The 22028-nt window shown below is 56.1% G+C and overlaps 1 protein-coding gene and 1 long non-coding RNA gene across 5 annotated transcripts in view; one reads left to right on the forward strand and one right to left on the reverse strand.

The window, feature by feature from the left end:
• The window catches only part of LOC132514544 (uncharacterized), a 52168-nt gene extending 42375 nt beyond the window's left edge, over positions 1-9793 (reverse strand). For 2 of the 3 annotated variants that reach the window (XR_009538851.1, XR_009538850.1), the window contains exon 1: positions 4249-4440. This is a non-coding gene — a long non-coding RNA (uncharacterized LOC132514544). Of the gene's footprint in view, positions 1-4248; positions 4441-9086 lie in introns of those variants that run through there. The other variant, XR_009538852.1, reaches the window with a different exon arrangement.
• On the forward strand, positions 8179-18516 carry ALX3 (ALX homeobox 3). 2 transcript variants are annotated; one of them, XM_060139405.1, is made up of 4 exons: positions 8179-8458; positions 13613-13929; positions 16779-16907; positions 17682-18516. In XM_060139405.1, the coding sequence occupies exons 1-4, from the start codon at positions 8182-8184 to the stop codon at positions 17826-17828; spliced, it is 870 nt and encodes a 289-aa protein (XP_059995388.1). In that variant the 5' UTR covers positions 8179-8181; the 3' UTR covers positions 17829-18516. The 2 variants fall into 2 exon arrangements, with proteins under 2 accessions (XP_059995388.1, XP_059995387.1); XM_060139404.1 differs by having other exon boundaries at positions 17321-17818.
• The last annotated feature ends 3512 nt before the right edge of the window (positions 18517-22028 follow it).

Genomic DNA, 22028 nt, shown 5'->3' on the forward strand with positions numbered 1-22028 from the left:
AAGCACAGCTCTCATTCTCCTGCTGAATAACAACAACAACGATGACAACGGTAATAATACTAACACTTATTATGGGCCAGGCCCTGCTCCAAGTGCCTCTCAATACCCTCCCCACTGCCCAAAAGAAAGTAGGCGCCATATTGTGCATGTGCCACCTTCTGGTGCTGCCCAGCCCATGTGTTGTCATGTCTGCTACTCCTTCACAAAACCCCCTGCAGAGGCAGTCGAGCTCCCTGTGCCCAGACGCGTCCTGCCCACTTGACCCACGCTCAGCAGCTACCCTCCTCTCCACCGGCCCACATTTTCCTGGCCCTTCACATTTTCCTGGGCTGCTCAGAGATCTCCCAGGATTCCCTGAGAGGGGGAATGATCCTTTGCCTTGGTCCTCAGGGTGTGCAGCTGGGAGTCCAGGGCTAATGTGCTCATGACCACCGAGTGGTGTCCTTCTGCACCTGGAAGTGACCTGGCAGTGCAGCAGCCCCTCCCTGCTCACATCTGTTCCTCAGCAAGGGCAGCCTGTCTCACCCTTAGCAGTTATCTTAGAGGACTACTGTTCACGTGTCCAAATCTCATCTCCCCAGGAGAAAAAATCTTAGAAGAAGGACCCACTCCGGCTTTGGAGTCGGGGTGCATCCCCCCGGCCCGCAATTCTGCCCAGCACGGTCTCTGCCTCACCGAATGCTCAGATCCACTGAATGGCTGGGGCAGGTGCAGCCCTTGTCTGTCTTTGAAGACTCAGGCAGTGTGCCTGCTGGAGACGGTGCAAGCTGACCAGGCCACCTGCCTGGGGGCCTCCTGGTTCTGTCATTTAGGAAGTATGTGACATCTTGGGCCACTTACTTCATTTCTCTGAGTTCTATATTGTCATCTGTAAAGTACAAGTAATAATAGCTACCTCCAGAGCAGATGATATGAAATTTTAAAATGTAGAGTGCCGAGTTCAGACCGACCTCACAATGGGCTCTCAACACTATTTCCCCTCCCCATCGCTCAGCTCAAGCTCTAAGGCCAGGGTTCCCTCTGCTAAGCTGACAGCGAGGCAAACAGGGAATCTGAATACCCTTCTCAGATGAAAGGTGAGTCTGCTTCCTTCCTCCACCCATGTGAACCAAGAGCCCCCCGTGGAGCCCTGATATCAGCTCACTGTACTGAGGGAGCCCCCTGGGAGTTTGCCTGCTGTGACAGCTAAACACCCAGAGTGCACAAAACGTGTATGGTCCCATTTGGGGACCTCCCCAGTCTCCCTCAGGACAGGCAACGTGGCTCTCACTGCCCAGTGGGCTTTGCCACTTGCCTGCCAGGCACCCCATCATGCCCCGTGAAGTCCCCTTCTTAACCCATCAATGCAGCCACTCCTCCCGACCCAACATCTGACATTAGAGCCTTGCCTTCGGGGTCAGGCAACTTGGGTTGGGATCCGAGCAGCACTCAGCAATGGTGGGATACACGGTGGCGCCCAAGGAGCCGCAGTGTGGGATCCTCTCCTACGCAAAATCAGGACTGATTTGCGTCCTAAATCAGGCCAGTAGAATATGGCAGCAGTAATGGTGTGTGAGTTCCGAGGCTGGGCCATAAACGGCATCTCAGCTTCTACCTTGGTCTCTTGGTTCATTCTCTGTGGGGCAAGCCAGATGCCAGGTTATGAGGCAGCCACGTGGAAAGGCCCACATGGGGCTGAACTGAGGCCTCCCGTCAACAGTCAACACCAACCAGCCAACCATGTGAGCGGGCCACCTTGGAAGCAAATCCTCCGTAGCCTGGCCAATGTCTGACCTGGGGTCACGAGGCACCTCAAGACAGACCACTCGGCCAAGATGCTCCTGAATCCCTGACCCGCAGTCACTGACTATTGCTGTGTTAAGCCACTAAGGTTTGGAGTGATTTGTTATGCAGCATTAGATAACGAATACACAGACCAGTCTCAGCTTCTTCATTCTGTCAAATGGGAATATTACTACCGACTCTGTAACACAGTTAGAGAGGACAGGAGATGGCGTGTGCCTGGCACACTGTAGCTGCTCTGTGAGTGGTGGATACTATTATTGTTCCCAATCCTGCTCCCTCTCCTTCCCAGGAGACTCCAGAAGAGGCTGGGCAGAGGCCCTTCCGCCCTCTTCACTTGCTTTTCTCCCAGTGCCTTGTAAGGTGCAGGCCCGGCCTTCATATTCTCTCTTCCTCCAGCGCAGGAGCAGACCCTGGGCTGGAGTGGATGTATGTGTGACATGGTGGTGAGCTCCATCCAGAACCGTGGGGTGGGTTCCGCTCTCGTTTCTAAGGGTGTTCAGTGGTGTGTGTTTGCATTTCCTTTGAAGGGCCCCAAATGTGATAATTACATACTTGTTAGCCCTGTAAAATAACAAATCTGGAATCTACACTCTGGAACCAATGGATTTCCTGCTGAAATGAGTTCAAGGGGTGCCCTGACCAGCATTCCCGGTAAGAGCCCTGCCCCACGAGGCCTTGCAGACCACCTGTCCGCCCACATCCCTCAGCTCCTCTGCCCCTCCACTCAGCTCTCCACCTCATGGCTCCGGGGAGCAGGTGTGCTTTTCTGTTGCTGTTGTTTTCCTGTTTTCTTAATATGCGCCCTCTGGGTGTGGCTCCTGCATTCCGCCTTAGCTTAGGGAGGCCTTTAGGGGCTGGGGCTTCCTCCTCCACGCCTCCCACTAGCGAGTCCAGCACTTGCAGCTGGGCTTGGCAGATGGTAGGGACTGACACCTGAGGTGCCAGCCTGCCCTCCCCCCAGACCTTCCCTTGATTCCTGTGGACTTCCTCCCACCCCCCCTCCCCAAACTCTCTGCCCGCCCAGGCCCCAGAAATATTCAACAAATCCAAGTTCCCCAAACTTGGCTTCCTCTTTCTCACCTCTGGGCTGTTCTCTCTGGAATGCCCCCTCTCCCTGCCGTCTCCATACACCTTCCCCTGGTTGACCCTCACTCAACTTTCAGGGTTCAACCTGGAAGTGTTCCATGGCCAGCTGCCCCCAGCCCAAGGCTGGGAAAGTGCCCGTCTCATGGCCCCCATAGCCCCCTGTGCCCTCCTGCCTCAGCACAACATACCCTGCTATATACGTGTCTGTCGCTCTGTGTCTCTCCTTGCTGGTGTGGAAAAGCCCTGAGAAAAAGTGGTCTGTGTCTCTGAGTCTATCCCGACCGCACAGCCCCACTGTCTGGCACATGGCAGGCGTTCAACAAATGCTTGATGACTAAACGAATACATAAAACCGATTGATCAAAGTGTGAAAATTGCCAAGAAGTCTAAACCTGCCCCCCTCTGTTTCACACCAAGAAAGAGTTTATCAAAAACACCCTCACAAAATGACTTCCCCTGGTCCGTGCCGCCACTTGCCTCAGAACCCAGTCACCTCCACTCAAAGGCAGCAAGGCACACATCAGGGCAAACCAGACCCTTGGGACACCGCCACATCCCAGACATAGCTCCACCTCTCCGGCCCTTGCCCCCATTCCAACCCGACCCGAGGGAGGTGGGTGGAGAAAATGAGCAGACAAATACAGGTTCGGGGGGACTCGGGCTCAAGAAACATCTCTATGAATACTGTTTCATTCATTCCAGAAAAGCTGAACTACAGAATCATCCCTCTCAATTCTCCAGGGGAGAAACTGAGGTACAGACAGGTTAACTGGCTCTCTCAATGAACGAGATCAAATCAACAGAAGAGAAAAAATAGCTCCCTAACTGTCCAGAAATTTTACTCCGAAGCACAGACTTCAGCCTGGATTGTCCGAATGAAAGCCAAGGATTCTGGGTACCCACAGCACAAAGCTACTGCTTTCTTCCCCCCGCCCTTCCTTTCTTTCTTTTAAATATCATGGATGAGGAGGAAGTACCGGATCTGAAGGTTTATTTACCATTCCTTAGCCTGACCTTCCAGGAAGAATGTCACTAATGAGAAACAATCTACTTGGGCTCCCCGACCCAGAATTTTCATAGGGATCAATTTAGGATTTCAAAGTCTAAACAGGACAAGGGTAATACTGACTGTCTTGCCTTCAAAGAAAAAAAAAAAAAAAAAAAGCAACTGAGTTTTTCCTGTCTGGAAGGAAGTTTTGTATATGTCAAACAAATGTCAGATCTGAGGTTCCATCTTTCCCGTTGTTCTGACCGCGTTTGGACATCCACTGGGAGAGACAGGAGCACATTCGCCTTCGTGTGGTGTAGGCTGAGAGAAGTGGAAAAGGAAAGGAAAGCTGAAGTTGGGACTGATGTTTCCCTAATTCAAGAACTGACCTTACAGTCGAGCCTAGAAGCCAGGAACTCTGCTCTGGAGACCAGATTCCATTCTCATTCACATCCAAATGACGATTTTTTTTTTCACTGTGGAGGAGACATTTCCATTCCAGCAAAGTTTACACTCCACGAAAGCAGGGGTCATGTCTGTCTTGCTCTCTGCTGTATCCCACTGCCAGCAGATGCCTGTCACATAATAGGTCCTCCTATTAAATGAATGAATGAATGAAACAATCAGTCACTGTAAAACAGTTGCCTAGAAACAGCCAATAAGTATCATTTCCTTTTTTTTTTTTTTAATTTATTTTTTGGCTGCGTTGGGTCTTTGTTGCTGTACGCGGGCTTCTCACTGCGGTGGCTTCTCTTGTTGTGGAGCACGGGCTTTAGGCATGCGGGCTTCAGTAGTTGTGGCACACAGGCTCAGTAGTTGTGGCTCGTGGGCCCTAGAGCACAGGCCCAGTAGTTGTGCAGGGGCTTAGTCGCTCCGCGGCATGTGGGATCTTCCCGGGCCAGGGCTCAAACCCGTGTCCCCTGCATTGGCAGGTGGATTCTTAACCACTGCACCACCAGGATAGTCCTTCATTCCCATTTTAAAAGTAGGTTTTCCTCAGCGGGTGGAGACATTTTTTTTTACATGATAGGACCCAGAATTGTCTGGATCATCCTATCAGCTCATCTCACTGAGTCTTTGGACACTACATCAGTGACAAAATGCTATTGTAATTCAGCTGGTTATTAAATAGCACGAACGGTGAACTCACAAATTCTCTTAAAACTCTGCCCCACGTCTGGCTGTGTTGGTGGGTCGTAAAACCTCTCAGGTGTTAGATGCCCTGTTTCATTTGGTCTCAGCTTAGCAGAAACCACTCTCCACCTACTGTCCTGGCCACCACAGCTGGGTATGGCGAGTCTCAATAAACTGTCACTTGGTGATCAGAAAGGCAGCAGTACGGCTCCATCTTGGACCAACTGTCCCCATCCACTCTGGCCTCAAATTCCCTCTCAGGAAGAAGTTCTGACCTTCCTCTGGGAGAAGGAGGGTGTGCATCGAATGATTCCAGCTTTGTTACGTTAGCTGAAGAACGACTGAGAGACAGCCGGTGTCAGGTGGGAAACCATGGATCTGAGCGTAAATTTAGGTTCTGCTACTAAGTGGCTGTATCCACGCTAGACAGATGGCTCCCTTCTGTGGCCTCAGTCTCTCTCTGTAAATGGGGATAATAACTGTGCCTCCTTCCAGGGGTTGTTGTGAGGGTTAAGCAAATCAGTATAGAGAGAATACATTAGACAGTGCTGGCACACTGTACATACTATGGGTTAGCTGTTGTTTTTATCTGTAAAATGAGGCCCCTATACTTCATGATCCCTCAGCCCTCCTAGGAAGGGAAAACTTAATAACTCTGAGGTTGCATTTTTGTTTTTCCTATGCACCTGTCCAGACCATATACGGATAAAGGTAAGAGTTTGCACTAGTGGTTTAAAAGGAGAGAAGGAAAGGCTCCTCTCAGTACTCTGTTTTGCATGGTCCTGGAAGAAAACCCTCCCAGAGGGGCAACCCCATCTACCTAACCCAACTTAAATGTAATCTGTAATTTCCTGCCACCTCAGTGCAATTGGCAACACCATCTCAGCATGGAAATTGGTTCTGTTCAAAGAGCGGGAGAATGGCAGGAGGAACTTCTGGGCTCGGGAAGGGGTGCGGGTCCCTAGGGCTCTCTGTTCAGCCCCAGATTCTGGCCCCTTCCGTCTGGGGTCAGGAGCCTTCCACCAATTCAGTGATGTAACCCAGAAATCTGGGCTACAGTTTCTGGATCTCTTAATGATAATGATAATCTCTTAAATGAACACAGTTCATCACAGCCATCAAAATAAGTGCTTCTCAAATATCGCTCATCCATGCGTGTGGCCCATTTTTATGATGAGTAAACTGAGCCTCAGAACGGTTATCACCGGAGGCAAAACACTTGGCATTTAAGCTAAGCTGCCTTGTTTAGACTGTTGATGATGTTTTTCCTGTGTCATACTTCCATCTTCCACAGTAAACTGCTTGATTACTTTGTTAAACGGAAGAGGTGTCCTGAATTGATATTAACGTGCTCCTAAAAAAGTCAACAATATCTACAGCCCTACCCCAATATCTGTTATTTTTTAAATTGAGGTATAGTTGACTTACTAACCCAATAACTATTGAAAAACCCTCATTAATGGGCAAAAGTGATCGATACAAGTTGGTTGCCCAGAGCTGGGACCCACTGGATCCTAGAGAATGGATCTCCCTGGTGAGGCAGGCCAGAGAGGAAGCTTAATTCCAAGCTAAGCCTCCCTCTTGGCTGGAAATAGCAGCCCCAGGTGCTCCCATCTCACTACCCCAGTCTGCAGTCTGTGATTAGGGGCCCTAATGGCCATAATGCCTCCAATGTGGTGTTTAAACCAATAAGGCTTCAGAGAAGTTACGGTATGTTTAATAATGGCTTAATGACTACTCGTGAGATGCAAGGCTTCTGGTTCCTGTTTGGCCTTGATTTACAGCCCAACTCTGGCTGAGGACAGCCAAGAAACCCCCTCTAAGCCCCCAGCGGAAGAGGGAGGTGTTCACACCAGGGCCCTTGGATTCCTTTAAAAATTGAGAATTCAAATGAAATACAAATGATGTTTGACTCCCCATCCCTCTTGCTAGCCTCTGGAGGCACTGAAAATAAAAATCGGTGTAACCAGACCTAGGGACTCCTCAATCCACTGAAGTAAGCAGGGTCCTAGGGCCCTTGGGTGTTTCTTCCCAGATCTTGGGTAGGGTGGAGGTTGTTTCACTTTTTGGAAATTCTAAGCTACTGCTTTAGTCCTCTGCTTCCTCTTGGCTAGGGAGACCCAGCTCTCAGGAGCTGGAGCTCCTACCTTGGCCTCCTTCCAAGGTGGCAGGCCTGGGGCAGCAGAGCCCCGAGGTCTGAGCTGCAGACAGCCTCTCTCCAGTGGTTCCCCAGGCACTTCCAGATCATTTGCCCACTAAAAGGCATTCACTCCCTGCCTGCTGTTCAAACACAAAACCCTCTAGGTATTCCTCCACCTGCTCCTAAGGTAACCTCTGCTGGACTCTGTTCAGTCCTGAGCTGCCTCTGGGAGAGCCCCTGTCTGCTCTGGCCCTGCCTCTGCTTCTGAAACCCACCAGGAATATACAGAAAGACTATGAGGATTGACTCTGTCCAACCTCCACAGTCAGATGAGGACACTAAGTGGCTAGTTCAAGGCTCCACAGCTAAATAATGATCGTGCCCAGCTCCCAGTCCCCATTGCCAGATAAGAGCTGTTTCCACACAACACTCCCAGTGACTCCCCTCCCCTCCTCTCCCCGAAACAAGAGCTCTCTAACGGAGGTGTTTTTGCTGGAGGCAAGTTTTTCCAACTCCCAGTAAAGAGAGTTAGATAAAGTCCCAGCCCAGCTCCTACCTGCTGCCTGGCCATTATCCCAGGCTAATGTCAGGAGACCAGGCCTAAAAGTATTTGTTGTGGGTGGAGGTGGTCTCTACCCCTGAACTGCCTCACCCCTCCAGGGTCAAGAGCCTCCAGGCCAGATATCAGGGCCAAGGGTGCTGCTCTAAACAAGGGACTCACCAAGATGGGCAGACAAAAAGGACCCTGCCCTCGAGAGGGGGTGGTTTCCTCCCCCTCTCCAACTGCTTCTGATACCGCGACTGGAGTGAATCAGGGGGCTCCCGGGCTCCGAGGGGTTAACCCGCGCGGGGCCGCACGTGACGTGGATGGTTCCAGCATTAAGTCAGAGTGCGGCCCCCTCCCCTGTCCCCCGCCCCCCGCGGCGCGCGCCGCTCCCGGGGGCTCCGCGCCCCCGCGCCCAGGTCCCTCCCCCTTGGCGGGCGCTCACAGGCCGCGCGGGCAGCGCGAGCCCCGGAGCCCCCGGCGGCCTGTGTGCCCCGAGCCGGCATGGACCCGGAGAGCTGCGCGCCTTTCGGCGTGGGGCCCGGGCCTCGCCCCTACGCGGCCGCCGGGGATGAGCCTCCGGGCCCCCAGGGGACCCCGGCCGCCGCGCCTCACCTGCACCCTGCGCCACCCCGCGGCCCGCGGCTGACCCGCTTTCCGGCCTGCGGGCCCCTGGAGCCCTACCTCCCGGAGCCGGCCAAGCCGCCCGCCAAGTACCTGCAGGACCTCGGCCCCAGCCCGGCGCTCAACGGCGGCCACTTCTACGAGGGCCCCGCGGAAGGTAAAGCGCGGCGCGGGGCGTAGCGCGCAGCGCCTACCAGCTCTCCGTCTTCCATCCCCGGGCCCGCAGGGGCCTCCCCGCTTCCCTCTCCCGCTCGCCTACTCTTAACTTTTTACCTCTCTCGCCCTTCGCCGCGGCTCCCTCTGAAGCCGGACCGGTGCTGGTCCCGGCCGGGCGAAAGCCAGCGCGGTGCGGGAGGCAGAGCCACGCGTGCCTCTGGTGGCGGGAATGGGAGGCGGGAGGTCGAGAGAGGGTGGAGTGGCGACGGCCCGGGGCCCACTCGGGCCCGAAGGCGGCCGGAACCGGGAAAGAGAGATCGTGCTTGGCCGGAACTGACACCGACCCAGAAGCCCGGACCGGGCCCAGGACCCGGGCGCCACACTTAACTCTTGGCCCGCATACGGGGAGAGAAGCGCGGCTTTTGTGTCTGGCGCCCGCTGAGGGCCCTGAGGCTGGCCCCGACCTACAGTGGCCAAGCCGGGACTCAGCCGAGGGCTACGGCCTGGCCTCCCCGGGAAAGGCTCTGCTGCCTGCGCCTTAGGCGCTCGGCGCAGTGGCCGCGGCTAGTGCCGCAGTGCCGGGGCCGTTCTCAATACGGAATAACTGTGTTCTTATTTCCCAGACTAACCTGGGCTCCCCGTCGTTATGCACGGCGATGGCCGCCCTTCTCGCAGTCTTGGCTTCCTCGCACTGGATCGTCACCGCGGGGCCGTCGGGAGCGGGCCTAACCCCTGGGTGCCTCCGGCTCCTGGGCCAGTGCCCTATTCACTAAGGCCAGTTGGACCGCGCAGTCTCCCAAGAACGCGCCTGAACTCCGGGGCCTGGCGGGCGGGTTCGCAACCCCGCCGCCGCCCGCTGCACCGGCTGACCTGTGGAAATGTCGGTGCCCGCGCCCGCCTCATCTTTGCTGCCGCATCCCGCAGCTTAGGCCCAGAGCTGGATCCTCCGAGATCGGCTGCAACCCGCCTCCGCCCCGCTGGCGCCTCGCGGGCCTCCTCGGAGAGGCCAGGCAGCTCGGGCCTTCGCCCAGTCGGGGCGGTGGGAATGTGTAGGGGAGGAGGGCTGGGAGGTGTGTGGGGGTCAGCGGAGGAAATGAGCGAGTCCGCGGAGCTTCGTGTCTGTGCCCTTTGAAAGAGGCTCTCCTGATAAAAACCACAGTTGGGACTTAATGAGAAGCAGTTGGCCTGGCTCCTCTGATCCCAGACAGACGGCGGCGGCCGCGCAGCGCCGTGAGCACCGCCGGGGACAGGTACCCGGCCTGGCTTGGTGCGCCACGTCCGGCAGGACCCACCCTGCAGGTCCGAGTCCCTGCTGGGCACGACGGATCCCGCACTGACCGCCAGGATCGCGACCGGCCCCGGCCCCAGCGCCGAGCAAACTACGGAGAGCGCTGGAGCAGAACGAGCGGGCGGGGAGGAATCTAGCGACGGCGAGGGTGTTCACAACGAAATGCGTGGAAAGAAAACCAAAAAGTGTAAACAACCACCAAAAAGAGGGAAAAGGAAATTGGACAAAACAACAGAGGAGAGAGGAAAGAAGGAGAGCTAAAAGGCGGTCGGCGAACTGGGCAGAACGGAAAGGAATAAATGAACGAATGAAAAAAAGAAAGCAAGGGGAGGATCGAACGAAGCGGGTAAATGGAGAAGGAGGGAACGGAGGAAGAGAGAAGCAGCAGACAATACGAAAGAAAAAAAGGACATCCTAAAAGAGTAGAAAATAGCAAAATGGGAACAAGTGGGAGAAGGAAATCAACGATTCCAGCTGAGCAGAGGACAGACCAAACGAAAAGGAGGTGCGGCGGGTGCGAGCCGAGTCTGGGTAGAGACGCCGGCCGCCACTGGATTCCTCAGTGCCCTGGCCTGAACTCGGCAGGCGGGCGGGTGGCCTGCGTCCCTGTGGCAGAGCTGGGCTGCTAGGGAGGGACAGCCTCGGGGACTGGGGCCGCGCGGTCTGCTTGGTGGGAAATGTTGGTCAAAGGGGGAGCCCGCTTAGTTTCTTGGCTTTTAAAATAACGAGCTCCGAGCGTTTCCAGTTCAGACCAGTGAGCGCGCAGCTGCGCCCATCTGCTGCGCGATCCTTGCGAGGCCGGGCAATTGCGCGCTCGAGAGCCTGGCACGGCGCTCCTCTCCAGCCCTTGGCCGCCCTGTGCGGAGAGCGCCCAGCCCTGGTCTGCACCGCGGTCGCGTCCTGGCGGCGCCAGCCATCTTCGCGCCCTCAGCGCGTGGCTGCTCAGAGGGACGGAGAAGTGCCTGGCTGTTCCTTCCTGTTCTGCCGGGGTCTGTCCCCTAGCTTGGCTTCTTGATCTCGGAACGCGCCCGCCGCCGCTGAGGCCCTGAGCCGGATAACCAGGCTGACCGCGGTCTCCGGGCCGGCCGCGGACTTCGAGAAGAGTCCTCAGCCGTTGGCCCCCGCTGAGGCCTCTAGGGCAAGGCTGGGAACCTCGAGGGAGAGCACCAAGGCCCCACTGGGGGTTTACAAACGGCGTGTAGGTCCACACCAGCTTCGGATATTCAGCCGGAGCAGCGGAAGCGCAGGCTTCAGAGCGCTCTGCGGGTCGCTTGGGAAAGGGCGCGCGCGGAGCAAGGCTGCCGCGAAAGCTGAAAGCCGGATGGCTGGTCCTGCGGCGTCGATGGACGCCATCCATGGGGCCAGTGGGGCTCCCGGTAGGCAGCCCGAGCCGTGCGGCTCCCGAGCTGACAAGGCTTCGAGGCAGCCGCTAGTAGGGGCTCTGGCAGCCCCCCGCGTGGGGGAGTGCCCGGGGTGTGAGAGCCCAGTCAGGGACAGAGCTCTGCTGGTTCTTGTCTTTCAGGCCCAACAGACTGCTGCTGTGGTTCTGCGGTTGTGCAGGCCACGGACACCCCAGTGCTGAGCTCCAAGGCTTCCTGTCTCCAACGGAAGCACTACCCTCTTAATCACCCAGTGTCCCCACCAGGTGCAAGTGACTCCTGTACAGAGCCTGTGCACATCTTAAACATGCACCGGGCTTACAGTGCACCTTTCCCCTGATAAGCTTAGATTCAAGCTGCTGGCTTCTGTTCCTGCTCTGCCTTTCTTTGATCGCTGCCCTTCACTTAGCCCACCTCCATCTCTTTTCTCTTCCGGGCCTTGCTCCTCGGGAGGCCGCTTGGTGTTCTATGAGGCGTGCCCCTGTCTCCAAAGTGGGGGACTGCTGCCCTTACACTAGAGTCCTCCAGGTGGATGGAGGTTCCAGGACAATGGCAGTGAAAAGGGAAGAAGTTCTGTGGGCGTCTGAGAGGGCTGCAGAATGGGCAGTCCTGGGAGGCCACGTCCCAGGAGGCCAGCAGGCTTGGCTCTGTTTTTGGATACCTATACTGAGACGGCCTGCTGCATTTTCATCCTTTACCCTGGTAGCTAGGTGGCTTAAGGTCAAGAGGGCAAGTCCCAGAGCTCCAGGTCTGATCACTTCCAATCTGGGCAGATCCTATTGAGATAGTCACTGAGGGCCCAAGAGGCAGATGAGCCAGCCCCAGAGCTTTGGGGAGCCCTCTGCAGTGACATCAGTGCTCCTCTGACCCCGTCCCTGAGTCACCCTCGCCCTTTTCTGCCTGGAGTCCAGCTGTCCCTCCCTCTGAATCCAAGATACCGAGAGCCCTCCCTCTCAGGCCTGCTGTGTGTACAGTGCCCCCTCCCAGTCTCCCTGGTCTTCCCGACCATTTAAAATTATTTGGTTTAACTTCCATTGAGTCCTCCTTCCTCAGGTCCTACCAGGTGGAACTACCCCAGAACCAAAATGTGTTGCCCAGGAATAGAAGTCAGGGACTGAAGCATTTTCCCCACCTATGCTCCACCTGAATTATGAAAGAAGCCTGGTGTCTGGGCTGTCACTATGCACTGGCCTGAGAGCGGGCCCTACCTGACTCTCCCCGGCCTCCAGGACACACTCAGGAAGCGTAGCTTATTTCACGGCCTGGGTGGTCCTGGGAGGTCACCCACCACCTTCCAGCTGGGGGGGACCTTGCCCAACTTGTCCTCCACAGGCAGACAGGGACTCGTCAGACCCAGAACCCCAGAGCCCATCTCTCCAGTTCTATCCCCACCCCCGCCCCCCACCCCCCCAGCTGTAAGTCCTGGGAAGAAACTGCCTCTTGGTGCCGGGTCACTGGGCCTCCTGGGGGCCAGGCCCCCCCTGGGGACGGGCCTGGGGCCAGGGAAGAGGCTGTGTGAATCAGTGGGGCATCTTTGTGGCGCTGCTTCTGCCATCCCAGAGGACTGTTAAGAAGAGATTTCATGGCGACGCTGCTGGGGGTCCTTGCCAGAGGGAGAGGGCGGGGTGATCAGGGTGACCTATTTTTCACCATGCCCCAGTTGTGGCAGAGCTCCATCAAGTTTCCTGAGTGAGGGCTAGCACGTCAGAGTGGGGCTGCTTGTTAATCGTGGGCAATGGGGGAGCCGTCAGAAGCTCCTGGGGAGGGGAGGGGCAGACGATGACAAGAACGATGGGCTATGGAACTGTGCCCTGTTTCCACTGTCCCCTACCTCTCCTTTTCCGAGCATAGCCTGTCTCTATCTCCTGCTCTCTAATGCTGGAGCTTAAGTCCTTGCCCAAACATCAGTATTTTCAGAGGAATTTGACAATCCTTCTTGAAGCTTCTTTGCCCCATCTTGCCTTTCATACCCCAGGGCAGGGGGACTTGACATTGTCCTGAGACTCGGGGTTCAGAGAATAAGGCCCAGCCAGATCGGCCAAAGGTGGTCTGAGCATCTCTGTCCCTACCCAGTCCTGGAGCAGAGGCACGGGCATGGGAGCCAAGGCCTGCAGAGTCAGGGTCAAGGAGGCCACCCCCACTTCCCGCCCCTGTGCTAGGCCCTGCCGTGGCATCCATCCTGGTACCTCCACACCCTGTGGGACGCGCCACCACAGAATACTTCCCCGAGATGAACCCCCCTCCGTCCCCAGCAGATCCACCCAGACCACAGAGCACATGGCTCCCCAGGGCCCCCTCCCCAGCTGGAGGCTCAGCAGGCAGGCCTCCGAATGCCAGGCTCCCTTGAAGGGTGGCTGCCAGGAGGACGGGAGGAAAAAGGAAGGGGGAGGCGGGGACTGAAGCGTCAACGTTCTTCCCCCTCCCTCTATTCCACCCACAAAACCCCCCGGTTCGGTTTCCATCCTCCTTTTTGTGTTTTCCATTGCAGCTGAGGAGAAGGCCTCCAAAGCTGCCAGCTTCCCCCAGCTGCCCTTGGACTGCCGAGGGGGCCCCCGAGACGGGCCCTCTAACTTGCCAGGCTCCCCAGGCCCCTGCTTGGCCGGCCTGCGTGTCCCTCTGTCCCCGGGACTCCCTGACTCCATGGAGTTGGCCAAGAACAAGAGCAAGAAGCGCCGTAACCGCACGACCTTCAGCACGTTCCAGCTGGAGGAGCTGGAGAAAGTCTTCCAGAAAACCCACTACCCTGATGTGTATGCCCGGGAGCAGCTGGCTCTGCGCACGGACCTCACCGAGGCCCGGGTACAGGTGAGGGCACCCCGGCCACAGGGCTCTCTGGCTGCCTCAACCATCCAGACCATAAGCTGGGCCCGGAGGGGCTGGGAGAGGTGGACGCTGGTTCCACACAGAGTCGGCCTGCCCCCGTCGGCCCTCCTGGGCTCCCCTCCACGCCCTGCTCTGCTGCAGCCACAGGCTTGCGGCCCAAGCTGAGGCTCCTGCATGGGATGGGGGTGACAGGCTCCTGGAGTCAAAAGACCCGTATGGGAGTCCTAACTCTGCCACTTCTAGCTGACCAGGTGACTTGGGGCATGTCACTGAATCTCTGTCTTGGTTTCCCAATTTAAGAAAAGGGAATGATAGTACTACCTACATAAGGAGTATCTTTGAGGATCACAGATGTGTGCATTTTGGAAGACGTGAAATGCTAAAACACGAATCCGGGCTTCTCCCAAGGTAGCTGCCCAGAGTGGGGAGGGTCCCTGCCGGGGGGTCTCAGGATCGGTGATGCTTAAAGCCATCCTGAACCAGTGACCTCAGTCCTGCCCACTCCCAGACTGTGGTTGGGAGAGCCTGTCCGGGAGCCCCTTCCCACAACAAACTCTTCCCCAACAGAAATCAGGCCCCGGGGCGGGATGGGGCTGTTGCCAGCTTCACTAGGGTGGAGCCCAGCCTGTGTGGATGGGGTGGGAGGATGGAGGAATGCTGGGAAAGGACAAAGGGAAGGGAATCCATGTCCAAGGCATGCTGGAAGCGAGCAAGAACATCAAGGTGGCAGACAGGAGGTGGGGATGGAAAAGGAGGCTTCAGTAAGCGTCTGGCCCAAGAGGAAGATGGTCACGGCTGCCTTGCTCTGAACCTGCTTGATACGCAGCAGGCTCCCTGATGCCAAATAAGAGGCACCGGGAGAAGGCTTGGGTCTGGGCCTCCTGGGAAAGGTGAGGAGGTGACCTCTAAGCAGAGGACAGTCCCTCTCCCGGCAGAGGAGACTCACAATCGGGGTGGGGCCCCTCCAGAGGCTCTGAGGGCACTGGGGCAGGGGCCAGCTCTGGCAGAATATGGGAACCAGCAGTCAGTCTATAAAGAGGCCAGCTGCGGCCTAGCAGAGAAGGCCCTACAGCTGGATTCAACATAGGATCAGAGGGAGTTGGGCTGTTTCCCCTCCTCTGCTGGGTCTTCCTGCTTCCGTGTTCCTACCAGGTGGAACCCAAACCAGACTTCCAGAACTGTTCCTCAGGGCTCCTCAGGGCCTGGGGCCATCAGGGTAAGAGGCCCAGCATTCAAGGTAACCCCAGACCACATAAGCCGTAGAAGTCCAAATGTCACCTATCCAGACACCCCAGCAGGCCTTAGTGAGGGTGGGGGGACTCTGAATAGCTGCCCCGGTGCAGCTGCTTTGGGGAAGCGAAGCACACTTCCCCCACTGCTCTTCTAGGCCTTTGCAACCCTAAAAGCGTGGAGGCGTGGCCACAAGGCCCCCCAGACCTAGTCTAGAAGCTTCAGTGATGATTGAAGCCCAAGAGTAGGGATGCTTGGCAGACGCATGACACCACCCATAGACCTCACCCCGTTGGGAGGAATAAGGGGACCACACACGGGACAGTGCAGGGGGCAGGTTCAGAGCGAGGAGGGGAGAGCGGGGTGGTGACAGGGAAGAATTCCCAGAAAAGTGATCAGCAACTCCAGGCTCTTTCATCTCCTGCAGGGAAGGGAGAGTAGGGAAAGGAGAGCCGGTTGTGGGTCCTTCCTCAGCCTTGCCCCAGGCCTGCTCTGGGATCCTGCCTGCATGAGAGGCGGTGTGGGGAGTGAGGGACTCAGGTAGGGTTACTTTTACACACTCGCAGCTTCTTTTGTTGTGGCTCCCAGCTAAATCCCTGGAAAGCAGGAGGATTTGGGGGGTTTGGTTTGGTTTTGATATTGCCAATGTCTAGCCTAGAGCCTGACACATAAAAGTTTATTAAATGATAGAAATACACAATACGTGCACCAACACACATAGGGCACACACCAGATGACAAATCCACCCCAGATATGCGCACAGCACACAGGTATGCCACCCCACCCGCCAAGAGCTCACAGATGAATGGGAAAGGCGGATTCCAAACCAGATAATGGTAGTGGGATGTGGTAAGTATAATGAGAGCAATGCTGGCGTATTTAGGAAGTCCAGTGGAGGATGCCCAGCTCAGATGTATGTGTGTGGTGGGGATGGGTAGCGCAGGCAGGGAAAACGTGGGCAAAGGCAGGAGGAGTGAGAGAGCAGTGTTTTAAAGGCGAGCTGGGGTGAGAGGCAGCTAAGAAGAATTGAGAAGAACTGAGTGTTGTTGCCTGACAGGAGATGAGGCTGTGGGGAGGGGCAGGGTCAGTGCCAAGGGGCCTTGTGAAGGAGCTGGGCTCTCGGCCGAGGTCTCCAGGGAGCCTCTGAGAGTTTAAGCAGAAGCAGGACCCAAATAGAAATATCTTTAAGATTTCTCAGATGCGGTAAGGTGGGAACACTGGGAAAGAGATGAGGCAGGGGGGCTAGACACCCAGCATATGTGTACTGGTCCAGGGCCTCTGAGGCCACGGACCCCAACGATACCCTTACCAGACACAGCCAGGCTGGAGAACCAGAGAGTGACTCAGCCCGGGAGCGGGGGAGGGCCTATGGGGCCAATAAACCCGCTCTGGGCTTGGGCCTCTCTTAGGCCCCATCCCAGCTCCCTCGCTGGCCCTGAGGATGATGTGAATTTATAAGCTCCTGCAACTCAAGATCCTCCAGCCTGGAGCCAGCTCCCCACCGCCCCACAAGAGGATGCAACCATCAACGGTCTCCCCGGTGGGCTCCACGCCTCAGGGCTGCTTTATCACCCCCTCAACCTCTCCCAACCTGCCCCCAGGTCTGGTTTCAGAACCGCAGAGCCAAGTGGCGGAAGCGTGAGCGTTATGGGAAGATCCAGGAGGGGCGGAACCCCTTCACGTCTGCCTATGACATCTCCATGCTGCCCCGAACCGACAGCCATCCCCAGGTGAGACCCCTCCCCACCCAGACTCGGGGCCTGGCAATTCCGTGGGGAAGCCAGCAAGAGTGTGAACTGTGGTCCCAGGGAGACCTGGAGCAGCATTGGGGCTCCAAGTGATTGTGGGTAAATCACGTCTTCCTCTGCAAAATGGGCTCTTACCAGTCTCATGAATGGTGTATGCAGAGCAGTTGGTACAAAGGAACCACCAGAGGAAATCTCATTTTGAGATGTAATGGCAGGGGCCTTCTGAGATGCCACTGCAAGTGTTGGGGGCAGGAGGGAGCAGATTCTAGACCTGTACCAAGTGGAGTTTTCTTGTAAAGTTTCTGGAGCCGTAAGGGCAAAGAGAGATTCCCTAGGTAAGGAGGGCCCCCCAGGCTCCTGATTCATGGGTTTTCTTTTTCTTTCTCTCTTTTCAGCTGCAGAACTCCCTGTGGCCCAGTCCAGGGTCTGGGAGCCCCAGGGGGCCCTGCCTCATGTCTCCAGAGGGCATCCCCTCCCCATGCATGTCTCCATACTCCCACTCTCATGGGAATGTGGCTGGCTTCATGGGGGTACCAGCCTCTCCTGGAGCCCACCCTGGCATCTACTCCATCCATGGCTTTTCCCCTGCCCTAGGGGGCCCCAGCTTTGAGCCCTCCCCGGATGGCGACTATAAGTCTCCAAGCCTCATCTCACTCAGGGTGAAGTCCAAGGAGCCACCCAGCCTGCTGAACTGGACCACATGATCTGTCACGTGGACATGCAGACTGAGCTGCCCAACGCCGTTTCTGTTTCCAGCTGCTCCCACCCCACCCCGGCCTGGATGCCAGAGAGGACACACCTCTGCCTCCAAGGCCCAGATGGTTCCTGGAGGCCCCGGCAGAGCAGCTGGGACCCTCAGGCTTCCGCAGGGAACAAGCTACAGAATCTTTTCTGTTAGAATAAGGTGAGGCTGCCCAGGAGAAAAAGGGCTTCAAAGCAGGTAGGACTCTTCCTACCACACACTGGGTCCCCTCCCCCAAACCCTGGGCCAGAGGGAAAAAGATACTGCCCTGCTTCCTTCAGACTTTGTCTGAGTTTAACTGTCATCCCTCCAGCTGAAACAACTTAACTGGCGCTTCATTCAGGGAATGCAGGAAAATGGGAGGACGAAACAGGTTGAACTGGGCGGCGCTCCCTGCCTCTTAGGGGAAACCAGTCTTGTATGACAACCTAGGGCCGGCCTCACTTCCCCCTCCCACCACAAGGGGGCGTGCACCCAGCATCTGGCGCTGACAAGGGCCTGTAAACTGGAGGTCAGTGTAAAAGGTACCCCTTCTCCCCTGCTCAGCCGTCTCTACTCCTGACCTGCAACATGTGCCCCCTCCTGCAACATGCTATGGAGTCCTCTTACCCCTCCAAGGGGCAGAAACTCCACCAGAAATCACCAAATATTTGGATTCTCTTCCATGAGATCAGGCCAGAGCAAAGCCATAGAAACCTTAGGCTCCCTTGGTTTACTCATTGGCTGTTGGTAAGAATAAAACAGATTTCCACAGACTCAACCCCTGAGATTCCAAACCCCACTTTTGTAAAGGTACTTTTGTAAAAAATGTGCTGCCCAGCATAATAATAAAGGTGGCAGTATTTTTTATACCAGGTGATTGTGTATCCTCAGGGTTTGGCACTTGGTTGCTCTAAGGCTGGTCTGTGCCCGGGGTCCAAGCAGGGATCCTAGAGGCTAGGGGAAGATGGGCCTGCGGCCAGCCCTCAATGTGTGCCACGCCTGGCTCTGTCACCTGCTCGGGGTCCCTGTGGCTTCGGCTGGTACAAGGAGGAAGGGGGAAAAGCCCGGCTCTAGGGTTGCTGGGCTCATCTGGAAGGGAAAATGCGGCATGGGAAGGGGAGTGAGAGAGCTGAAATAAGATTGTGGCTGAACGGACACTGGAGGGGAGATGGAACGGAAGTCCGGGGAGCCCACCGAGGGTTCTGAGCTCCCCTAGGCTGGGACCCCAGAGTAGTGGGGGTGTGGCCATTCCCTGCTCCCAGACGCCCAGGAGCATGTCTGAGCTGTAGGGCAGAGACGAAAGCCAGGACTCTTTCTTGTGGTTTGAGAGTATTACCCATTCTATCCTTCATCCCCGCTTTCTGCCTTATCTTCCTGGAAGGCAGGAAAAAAGCAGGCCTGGCCCTCCCACCCTCCCAGTAAACACAACCACATTGCTCAGAGCAGCTCAGCCTCAGCTAGCAGCCCAGCTCCCCCGACCCCGGGCCTCCTCTCCTCCAGGCCCAGAGAAACTCAAGCACACAAAGATTCCAGTGGCCAAGGCCGTGCTTCTTCCCAAGGAGAGTGCAAATCCATCAGATCGGATTTGCCGGCCAAGACAGTTACTGTGACAAGGCTCAAGCATCACCCAGAGGAAACCAGTGTCCTCCTTCTCTTCCCTTCCCTTCATCTGAGGGCCTGGCTTCTGAGGTCCAGGTGCGAGCCCCATGTGCATCAGGAGGGGAAGAGTCTGGGCAGTAAGGAGAGGCAGCCCCAGCTACTGCTGATGAACAGAACTACCTTCGCCCAGCTGGGCAATAATGAACTGGGGTACAAACCCACCCTTCTAATTCCAGGGCTAAGAGAACTGAACTAGAAGTTTCTTCACCCAAGGAGTGGGCAGCAAAATTTTGGACTTTTTGTCTCACAAAAGTTAAGAGAGACGCAGAGAGAAAGATTAGTTTGTTCTACAAATACTGAGTGCCCACTCGTGCTAGGTATTGTGCTGGGTGCCAGAGACAGAGTGATGGTCAAGAAAAACCATGATTCCCTCTCTCACGGCTTAGAAAGAGGGAAGAGGAAAGAATCTGTGAAAGCAAAGGAAGCAGAAGTGGGGAAGAGACAGGCAAGAGAAGAAACTAAAGTTGAGTCAGAGATCAATGCAGCAACGGCAGGAGAGGCAGGCAGAGGCCAGAGCGGGCCCTGTGCGGGAGGGAGGCCCTGGTGGGGGAGGGCACAGGGAGGCCAGAGACCAGCTACTGGCTCCCATCCAGGGGCATCTGCCCACAGCTCATATTTTTCTGTCTAGTGACAGCTAAATGAAGAGAAAGCTAACTTTACAACCGCCCACTTCACACATAATGAATATGAATGGGCATCCCGGAGCCTGTTCCCTAGGATTATCTGTGAGTTGACGGGTTCTCCCACTGACTGGGCCATCCCAGCCAGCCTGTCCCCTGGCTGGGACTCAGGCAGCCCTTCCACCTGCTTCCCATTAGCCGTCCTTCCATCTTCCCCTCCTCCTCCACACCCTAGGCGTCTCACCCCTAAGACAGCCCCCAGGTCTCCAGACGCCCCTGCCCCCATGGCCTCACTCCAGAGGCAACCTCAACCCTCAGCCTAGGCCCGATGTTTTCCCAAGGCCAGGCTGGGGCTCTGGTCGGCCCCTCTGAAAAAGAAAAGGGAAGTGGCCCCACTTGGAATCTCAACCTAAGAGAGGTGCTAGGCTCGGTCTCCCTTTGCTAAGGTTCTTCTCTGCTCCTGTGAGGCCCACCCAAAGAAGCCCTAAATCTTGGTCCTGGCAGGGGCCCGGACACCAGGCCCGGAGAGGAGGGCCCTAGCCAGATCGCCCTTCAGTCCCAGCTTCTAGCCTCAGTCCAGCATCAGGAAATGCTTCTCATTAGAGGCATTCAGTTTTCATGCCCGGCCTCCCCCAGTCCTTTACACATCAACCTGAATTACAACCCCTAAGTGCAGACCCTCTGCAGTCACAGACAGGAACAGAGCCCAGTATCCCCAGGAACTGGGCATTTCCTGTATCCGGCAGAGGGAGAACATACCTCACCCCTGCTCCAGCCTTGGCCACGGGCTCATCCCAGCATGAGCACAAAGCGTCCGCTCTTGGAGCCCTTGTTCCTGATGCTGGAGCCCCCTTGCCTTGCCCTCAACAACTGCAGCCTCCCCTCGCCTTGTCCCTTCTCCAGTAGGTGGGCACCAGCTGGGAGCAATGGGTCCTGTGGAGCCCTGAAGATGTCTGTCTCAGTACCTAGCACACTACTGCTCTTACTTGCTTTTATGGCCAGCTCTCCATCAACTGTGAGCTTGTCAAGGAAAGTAAGAGTGTGGTGTCCTATTCACCTGGACACTCAGGGCACCAGAACGGGGACCGCCAGAACAGGCATCCAAGGTATGATGGCAGGGCTGATGCTCCAGAGGTACTTCTGTACAAAGACCAGGCTTCAAACAGCCAGTCTGCCCAGAGCACACTCTGTGGCCATGGTAAGGCAGCTCCCCTCCTGGGCCAGCCCCTGGGCCCACAGATGCGGGATCCACCTGCCCAACCTTTACAGCCCTTGCTGCTTTGATATTCTGTGTTCTTTCTGCACAGAGTTATATAGAGATATTTACAGACATTTGCAAACCAAGAGAGAAAATGGCACCTCTAGTTAAGGTGAAGCCTCAGAGAAGCTTCAGAGGAGAGATTTGGGGAAATCAAAAAATGGGAAGGAGGTCAAAGCCTCAGCCAGACGGCTTCAGTAAACCAGGCTGCGTGGTCAAGCAAGAACGTGAAATTCCAACTTACTCAAATTGCCACCTCAAGATGCATACTTCCTATTGACCCTAGTAAGAAACAGCAGAGAATCCACTGTGCACACATAAATTGTGTCAAAGTCCCTTGTCCTGTGCAAGTTACTTTGTGGCAAAGGCCAATCACAGGGACTTCCCATCTCCTAGGCCGTGTGACTTACATACGGACGCACTGCTGGCTCCTACCGGCTGCTCATAATCACACTGGCGCATAAAGGCCTGTCCTAGAAGCCCAGCTCAGGGCCTGGACTGAGGCTCAGTGGACACGTACTGAACGGAAGAGCCAACAAAGGGGAGATTTCCCCCAGAATACGTTTCTTTTATTAGTCAAGACCCCTTGGAGACTTAAAACCCCCTACAGGTGGCCTACAGGTAAGATAAGGGAACTTGAAGCAATTCCTAAAAGGGAACACTCCTTTTCTCAGCATCAGAATGGTAAGATCCTCAGAAGCAGAGCGTCAAGATGGAGCAAGGCGGAGGCAGACACGTCCGGGGATCTGAAGGCCAGATGCAGGCTCCAGAAGCCTCAGACTGACACCGACCACAAAGGTGTTTGCTTCTCCCTCAGCCACGTGGGCTCCTGGGCCTCCCGA

Source organism: Lagenorhynchus albirostris, chromosome 2 (genome assembly GCF_949774975.1).
Source record: "Lagenorhynchus albirostris chromosome 2, mLagAlb1.1, whole genome shotgun sequence".
NCBI lineage: Eukaryota > Metazoa > Chordata > Mammalia > Artiodactyla > Delphinidae > Lagenorhynchus > Lagenorhynchus albirostris.